Source organism: Watersipora subatra, unplaced genomic scaffold (genome assembly GCF_963576615.1).
Source record: "Watersipora subatra unplaced genomic scaffold, tzWatSuba1.1 SCAFFOLD_184, whole genome shotgun sequence".
Lineage (NCBI taxonomy): Eukaryota > Metazoa > Bryozoa > Gymnolaemata > Cheilostomatida > Watersiporidae > Watersipora > Watersipora subatra.
In genome coordinates, this window is record NW_027045312.1 from 44,641 (window position 1) to 53,529 (window position 8,889).

Consider the following 8,889-nt stretch of genomic DNA (forward strand, 5'->3'; position numbering starts at 1 on the left):
CAAACAACAATTCATAGGTTTTCGCAGCTAATTTGGATTTGGATTTTACTGCCTTAATTGCAAGATCGTAATATTGTCAAGTTAAAAAGGTCAAGAAACCCCAACTTTATAATGCTAAAAGAATGAAATTATTACTAATTTTCATAAAATGATAACTTTGTAATTATACACAAGGGTAGCTTTGTGAGATTAACCGACACACATTAAAATAGTTATGGTAACATATAGCACAGTAGCCAGCAATTGATGAATATCTGTGACTCTGTCGATGCTCCTAACTTTTGTAACTTTTTAAAAAGCATTAAAATAATTATGGATGCTTTTTATTCTGATTAGTAGTGTTAGCTGATTGATAGCACCAACAGGCAGAATTATTAGTAGCCTATACTATACTGCCCTGAGCAAGCAAAACGCTGTATCTTGATATTTGTAAATTGTTCAGCACAAGCACAAACGCGTTTTGGTCAAGCCTGGCATCAGTATTAGCAGTATTTTAGTTGTTTTTTTATTTATTTTGGTGAGATATCCAACAATCTTTACTGAATTTTTTTTTCGTGAAACTTTAAAATCAAAGGAGTTATTTCACTTAGGGCATTTTGTTTGCTTAAATTGACAATTTACTAAGCTGGCACTAGGCAATCAAAATGCCCTATCACTGCAGATAGGGCCTTTTGATTGCTTAATTGGACTGGTTTCTCATTGTTAGTTTGCCACAAGACCATTTGCCATGACTGGATTATCAAAGGATTACAAGTTTAAATTCTGATATTAACCCGCAATTAGTCAACAAAATGATATATGTTGCAATTCCTATTACTCATCCAGTCAACACATGGATTAAAACCCTGTAATAGCCATATTTAGCTCAAAAGTTAAGAGATGATCAAAGATCTAGGTATCCTTCAAACCAGATGTCATGAAATGAAAGGAATAAGTAAAATAGTAGTTTAAAAAAGATCAAACGCTTTTATTAAAAATAATTTAAAGCAAACAACTGAGTGCAATAATGTCAGTATTTTAAAAAAGCAAAACCTTCCAATGGACATGTAATTAAAACAAATTTTTCATCAAATCTCTGAGTCGGATCTTTAAATCGAGACTTTTGTCACTTAGATATCGTCTTGTCATAATAAATATATTATGATAAAAAATATAGCAATAAGATTGAGCACTTAGAAGTGCACTAGCTTGTATGAGCTGCCTTGAAACAACCAAATATACATGCTTCAGTTTCGCTTCCTTTTGTTTATATACTCTTTGATTACATAATGCTGCTCATAATGTCCAACTTTGTGTATGTTCAGGCCAATCAAAACGATGTATCTGCAGATAAAGAGCTTTGATTGCCACTTTATGTGTGGTAAATGTGGATAGGGCGTTTTGCACATTGTGAAAAGTGCTATTTCTGGTGGTCTCAGATATATGAAATTTCGAGACATGTTAGATCTCAACCTAAATTACATATAAGCACAAAAAAGTGAATTTTGAAAAACTTTTCAGATAGGGCGTTTTGCTTGCTTAGGGCAGTATAAAGTTATGATAATGTATTATTTTCATTGTAATTAACAAGTTGATGCATTTTAGTCGTAATTTGATACGGATTTAAACTAGAGGCTGAGTCATAAGTAAGTGACTGGAGTAAATGAAATCCTTTAAATTGTTGAAGCTTTAAAATCTATGTTTCAATTTTGTAGAAGAATATCGCATGAGATATAATATTACAGCTTCATAGAATTTTAGTAATGGGAGGTAGGGACACGGGTTTGCTGAAAAACCTAAAAACAACAGGCATCTTTTGCATCACTTTTTAATCTGCATAACATCTGTTTGGGCTATTAAAATTGTTTTGCTTATTTTGGTAGAAACCTGGTCACCGCATCCAAGCACTATATCCACCAGATGGAAAATGGTACGAAGCACAGCTGGACGCTTTCTTGAAGGGGGTATGTTGCTGATTAACGGTTAGTTTCCACAAGAGCGTGCCACATTAATAAAAGTTTTATTTCAAAAAATTTATAAGAAATAATATTACTATAAAATCTATGTTTGAATGCCATGGCACTGCATTTTTTAACCCTTCCAATTATAGTGACAAAAATTGTCGATTGTGCTTCATAATATATGTTCAATCTTTATTAGCTTCAACTCTATCTAAAACCTTTTTGTTATAGATTTTATTTTTCCAACACGTTAAAAAATAGTACTATTCAAAAAACTTAATGCATTCCTACTTCGTGCATTGCTAATGCTATGTGAAGCTATGATCCCTTCGAATCTCAAAAAACAATGCTCTACCATGTTCCTTACTCTTACAAAAACTATTACTTTGACCACCATTGGAGTCACTATTGGAGCTGCTACTTTAATTATATGTGTAATCACTAAAATCTTAATCCGTCAGTCATCAACAATCATCAATAATGTTATCAACATAAGTAATTATCTGTTTTCAATTCAGCATGTACTTGCGAAAGCTATAATAGCACTAAATATTTCGAAAATCAGAAAGAACAAATGTTTCTTTTTATGTTGAAAAGTCCTAAAAAAAAAATTTAAAATTGCTTCGTGAGTTTAGGGTAATTTTACAGGGAAACTTTTAGACAACACTGTCAATACCATAAAAAGTCTTAAAGACTGTTAGTTATGTTGTCAACGAATAATAAAATTAAGTTACTACGCAATTGCCAGGAAATTCGCAACATGCACATATGCCGGTCGTCCATTGATTTCGCCTAAATGCGCATGCAGCGGTGAAAGGGTTAATAAAATATTATGTAATCTCTAATTGAATCCCCATTCATTTAAACGCCCCTCTACTAGACCTGTACTATAATAGATGACGGTTAAAGATAAAATGCAGCCGTTCAAGTGAACGTTACTTCTTTTGAAAAAAACACATAAAAAACTATATAACACACAAACTAAGCTGTGATTCAGTGATAACATATACACTGGGCGTTGAGCTTGCAAAATGCCATCGTTAACTGCTTATTCTAATGCTGTAGCATGTGCAAGAAATTTTAGCCTCAAATAGTAGTACAGATTTCATCATATTTGCTAAACCGTTTTTTCATATATGCCGAACTATCAAGGCCGCTTAAACAATAAAATTATTATCAGCCTGATAGAGTTATTAATTATTTCCACGGTGCTGCTTTCAAAGCTTTAACGAAAACACTGTAAAGCTTAGAAGTTAGAAAACTCGCTTCAATATGCATTGACAAAAGTATTAATTGCTATTGTTGTAACTGAGTCATTGTTAGTAAAAATTTGTCAACATTTTTCTATCCATCCTGTCCAAAATCGGATCCAAAGATCAAAGAATGTTGAAGTCGCAGTCAGCTGGATGTGGTTGTCAATTAAAGGGTGACACTCTAGTTTTCAACACTTCTAGAATAGCACTCAAATGAACATGGCCTTCAAATTAAGATTCAACCTTATGTCAATTTAGCTGTATTTCAGAATGTTATAATATTGGAGTTTTGGGTCAAGGTTGAAATAGCAAGCATAACTTTGCAAATATTGTCGCAACAAGATTTTAGTTTTAAATAAGGCTCAGCTTTCATATATTTGCAAATCACTAATGCATGAATTTAAAAAAAGAACCCAAGGGTATATTTCTCTTTGTGTAGTAGCATCTAATCAAAAATGCATTGATTTTAAATAAGTGCAGAGTGACATACATGGATTATCAACACCGAAGAGTGATTTTCAGACATCAGATTAAATGTGGGTGATGCTATTATAAGTGGCTTTAAACTAACACAATGTACTAGGGAACCAAGCGTGATTATTTTGCTGTAGCTCAAATGCAGTAGAAAAAATAAAGGTGTCTAACTTTTCAAGTATTTCAGTCAAATTCGTTGCCTACATAAATGCTGACACTAGTCTTTGTGTTCTGCTGCTGTCAGGTTACAAAACATAGCTCTCCTAGTCAGAGGCATTTAGGTATCTAGAGCAATCTAGGCATTAGTGGTTTCAATGAACACCTGAACAATGGTGTTTAACCACATTGCTTGACCCCATAGGTCAAGTATTAGCCTAATTAATGACTCAATAAATAGCTACCCAGTCAGGTCACACTAATGGTGCGTTTACACTGGCCGACACCGACTCCAATACCCCCGACTCAGACAGGTACCTCCGACATTTCACGCATGGGTACCGACACCGACTCCCCCTTTACACAGCAACGATCGAACTATTTTTGTCGGTAGCAACAGCCAATCACAGCGCTTCGCCGTTCTGACCTTCACCCGACCCCTCGAAGACGAGTACGAATAAAAATCAACGCGCTTGATGTGAAAAATTATACACCAGTACTAGACTACTACTGCTGCTCCTACTACTACTACCGCTAGAAGCAACTACTGTATGCCGTATGGAGTCTTCCGATGACGATGAAATTTTGTTGATGGCAGGCTCGGCTGCAGCAGCTCTGACAGTCTGTATGATGGAGGAGGAAGAACAGGTTTGTTTGATATATTTATTTTGTTGTTGTTTGTTGGTAGCAGTAGTACTAGTTATTAGTTACTGTTTTGTGTGTGTACGCAAGTAGCTTTTTAGTGTACGTTTGCGTGTCACGACTGCTATCAACATACGTACCAGTCTAGTCTACTACTATTTATTTAAATAATATTATTACACTCACTACTATAATATAACTGCTAATGGAAAAGGCGATCCTCCTACTATATATGCAAGAACGTCTGTTTATCACAACAGCTTATTACCAAAGACTGTTCGTGAATTTAAAAACTGTATATCACATCAACAATAAACAATTATTTGCTAATATGGCAATAAATAACAATATTATCTAGTGTTAACAACTGCTCAACATATGAGGCGTGCCGCTTGCCGCAACCGGCTCTAGTACGTTCTATGAAGAAGATGTAAGATGTAATGGTTTTCAATAGCTTAACTGAGGTCAATTTTCGGTGATGGCTGGTACCAAAGTTGTTGGTCAGAGTGTGAGTATGTTTAATGATGATATTATTCCGTCATTTAGTGGTCTCAATCTTCTCATGTGTTTTATGCAGAACCATTCAGATAGGCGGAAGAACCGTACATGGACAGGCCCCATCACAAGCTCAAGGCAAAATAATGGTGCTTATTATGCCACTGTGCCTCTACTGATACATGATGATGACGATAACGATGATGATGACAGTGGACTTCCATCAAATCGTGTTGGAACATTTAGAAATTATTTCCGAATGACACGGAAGCAATTTGATATGATATTAAAGAAGGTAGAACCCCTTATAGCCAAGGAGAACACTGCACTCCGAGTCAGCATAAGTGCTGAACAAAGACTGATGGTGACACTGAGGTATTTAGCGACTGGGACAAGTATGACACAACTCCATTATGATTGGTGTATATCTGTCGCCTCCCTGTCTGCAATCATACCTGAAACATGCCACGCCATTTACACATCTTTGTGCGCTGATTATCTCAGGACACCTACCACAGAGCAAGAATGGATTGAGATTTCCAGGCAACTAGAGGACAATTGGAACTTTCCTAATGCACTGGGTGGGTTCTGTGAAAATTCCAAATTATTCAAGCCATGCGCACACATACACACATACAAACTGTGTCCTTTTGTTGCAGGCGCTCTTGATGGGAAGCATATCATCATGACGAAGCCTTGGCATGCAGGGTCTGAATATCACAATTATAAAACACAGGAGTCAATAATACTCATGGCTATGTGTGATGCCAATTATTCGTGAGTGTAACTAACAATAAAACTAACTACTGCGTGTGTGCAATCTTTTGATACTTTTTCAAGCATGACAATCATGGTTGGACCACCCATCCATCTTGAACTCACCAGAACCAAACATTGCATGTTAATAGTTTAATACTTCAAGAGTATGGTGAGCAATATTTCAAGTGGTTAAATTTATGCTTTCAGATTCACTTATGTTGATGTTGGAGCACAAGGTAGAGCTTCAGATGGTGGTGTATTTGGGAGATCCACCTTGCAGCTGGGAATTGAAGGCAACACCCTAAACTTTCCCGCTGATCGATGTCCCCCCAATTTCAATCAGGCTCTACCACATGTCATCTTGGCGGATGAGGCATTCCAGCTACAAACCAATCTTATGCGACCTTATCCAAAACGCACTTTGAATCATGAGCGAAGGGTGTGTGTATGAATAGTCTTGTGATATATAATCACAATATATCTATTTGTAATATAATTATATATTTATTATATAATTAAATATATCTATTACAGATATTCAACTACAGACTCTCAAGACTGAGAAGATTGATCGAAAATTCTTTCGGTATTCTTTCAAATACTTGGCGAATTTTACTGCGCAGGATTGATCTGGAGCCAGAAAAGACAAAAACTTTAGTTTTGGCTTGTTGCATCTTGCACAACATCCTGAGGAAATCGAGAACACCACCACGAGGTGCACCACCTCAGACTCAAAATGATGAGACTCAAGATTATGGTGAACAGCTGCCAGGACTTGCCCCAATTGCTCTAAGGCCGACTGCAGCAGCAAGCCGAGTCCGTGATGAATATTGTCATTATTTTAACACTATAGGAGCTGTCTCTTGGCAGGAACGAATGGTGCCACAGCTTTAGGATTATAATATATTTGGCTTATATAGTACATGTAGTATAATGTTATAATAATATACACATAATAATAGTTATCATGTGTTCAAGGAACATGTTCATGTTTATTTTAATATCCACTAAGACATATATACACATATTCAGATTTCTTGATTTTGGGGTGATGGGGCTGGGCCATGATTGAATGGGGGTGATTGGATTTGGGTTGTTTGTGCTGGGCCAGGATTGACTAGGGGTGATTGGATTTGAGCTGCAGGTGATTGGGCTGGGCCAGGATTGAATGGGGGTGATTGGATTTGGGTTGTTTGTGCTGGGCCAGGATTGAATAGGGGTGATTGGATTTGAGCTGCAGGTGATTGGGCTGGGCCAGGATTGAATGGGGGTGATTGGATTTGGGTTGTTTGTGCTGGGCCAGGATTGAATAGGGGTGATTGGATTTGAGCTGCAGGTGATTGGGCTGGGCCAGGATTGAATAGGGGTGATTGGATTTGGGTTGTTTGTGCTGGGCCAGGATTGAATAGGGGTGATTGGATTTGTGTTACATATGATTGGGCTGGGCCATGATTGAATTGGGTTGGAACAGGATTGTACTGGGATTGAGGCTGGGTGTAGGGTGATCGTTGAATATCTGCCATATTGAAAGCGATGTTGTGAAGGAGCTGTTGGATTTGTACCATGGCAGTTGACCTCTGAAATGGTGTTGGTAGTAAGTTTATCTGAGTCGCAACATTTGCTCCGAAATGTGAATAGTCATTAGTGGCCTTCTTCTTCTTTTCCTCCACCATCTCTCGGAATGTGGAGGTCATTTGCTCAGCAACAGCAGCGGTAGCAGAAGTAGGCTTGGACCTTTTCCGACCACTTCGTCCAGCTATAGTGGAAGCTGCAACAGATCCCACTGAGGTAGATGGTGGTGGTGCTGAGGTACTTGCTGTACTAAGCATGTCATCATTATCATCAGAGTCCTAAAAGGAAAAGACATTGATTTAGCAAAGCATGGATTCATTATCAGCGATTAATCACGCAAGAACCTTGACTCACTGAAAGCTGAGCACATATATATTAATATTACAGGAACATACTAGACTTACCGGCAGGTTATCCTCCACTACAGGCTCTGGCTGTGGTGCAATGGAAGATACTGTTTCCTGTATATCTACAGTGCTACTCAAAAATAAGAGGCGCTCATAGTATGGCCACGAAGGCGTATATACTTGAGCTGCTCCCGCGCCAGAGCGGCTGCTCTGCTGCACCATTTTGTACTTCTTTACAAAATATGTCCTGATATTGGCATATTTAGCTTTCATTAGTTGTACTGTAAAATAAACAGAATGTAATATATAGTGACAGTGATAACAGTTGGTGAGTAGCCATGTAAAGCCTGACAGAACACATGGTGATATTGTTGCTATGTCCATGCCACATCTACACAACTTCATTATGAGGAAAGTGAATAAACAAATTTTATTAAATGCATAATCATTCAAGGAATGAATAAAATACCGAGCAATGAATGAATGAGGCAATGAAAGAATGATGAAAATCCAAACAAAGAACTGTACGTACAGTTCTTTCGTAATTATTAATTAATAATGAAGCAGATTGAATGGTGAATGTATATTAGTGGTAGTAGTGTGGTGGACACCGGGCCAATACTTTACACTTCTTGTAATTATATGCTTGCATATATTTTGTCTGTAAATATTTTATCACACGCAATTTATTTCTGTTTGAAATAATCTAGATCGTGCCAAGTGAAGACTGGCGAATTCCTTTACAGTAGTTCTATTAGTAGAAATAGTAGTAGTATTAGTAGTCGTACAACAGGCTAATCACTTTTAATCAATTTAAATAAAAGTTACAGCAACTTACCAGTCGAATTCATTGATTGGGCCAGCGAAACATAGGATTCTTGAGCCTTCGTGTGGGCTTCTGGAAGCCGGTGGTTCCAAATAAACCGTCTCGATTCTAGTTGCTCAATAAACAAGTCTGTATCTATTTGTTTTATTAACGAACTCACTTGATTTTTTGGAACTCTCGCGTTCACATCGTTACTAGCCATGCTGGTTAACTATCATAAAGAGCGCTAATAAACCTAGCCCTAGGCCTCTCATTAAAGCCTAGGCTCATTTAACCAGGGGCTCCTAGCTTCTGATTGGCTGATGAGCGTCCGACTTGTCGGTGCAACCGGGCACTGCTGGGTAGCTCCGACACCGACTTTCAGATCGGTGCCGACACCGATTTTTCTGTTCACACCTACCGACACCGACACCGACTCATAAAAT

The 8,889-nt window shown here is 37.5% G+C and overlaps 2 protein-coding genes across 2 annotated transcripts; one reads left to right on the forward strand and one right to left on the reverse strand.

The window, feature by feature from the left end:
- Positions 1 to 4,310: 4,310 nt before the first annotated feature.
- LOC137410149 (putative nuclease HARBI1) lies at positions 4,311 to 6,613 on the forward strand. Its single transcript, XM_068095734.1, has 5 exons — positions 4,311 to 4,471; positions 5,043 to 5,541; positions 5,620 to 5,737; positions 5,927 to 6,158; positions 6,254 to 6,613. The coding sequence occupies exons 1-5, from the start codon at positions 4,382 to 4,384 to the stop codon at positions 6,611 to 6,613; spliced, it is 1,299 nt and encodes a 432-aa protein (XP_067951835.1). The 5' UTR covers positions 4,311 to 4,381.
- A 134-nt stretch (positions 6,614 to 6,747) lies between these two features.
- On the reverse strand, positions 6,748 to 8,666 carry LOC137410147 (uncharacterized). Its single transcript, XM_068095733.1, has 3 exons — positions 8,477 to 8,666; positions 7,696 to 7,919; positions 6,748 to 7,569 (listed from the first exon to the last, which is right to left on the reverse strand). The coding sequence occupies exons 1-3, from the start codon at positions 8,664 to 8,666 to the stop codon at positions 6,748 to 6,750; spliced, it is 1,236 nt and encodes a 411-aa protein (XP_067951834.1).
- Positions 8,667 to 8,889: the final 223 nt, after the last annotated feature.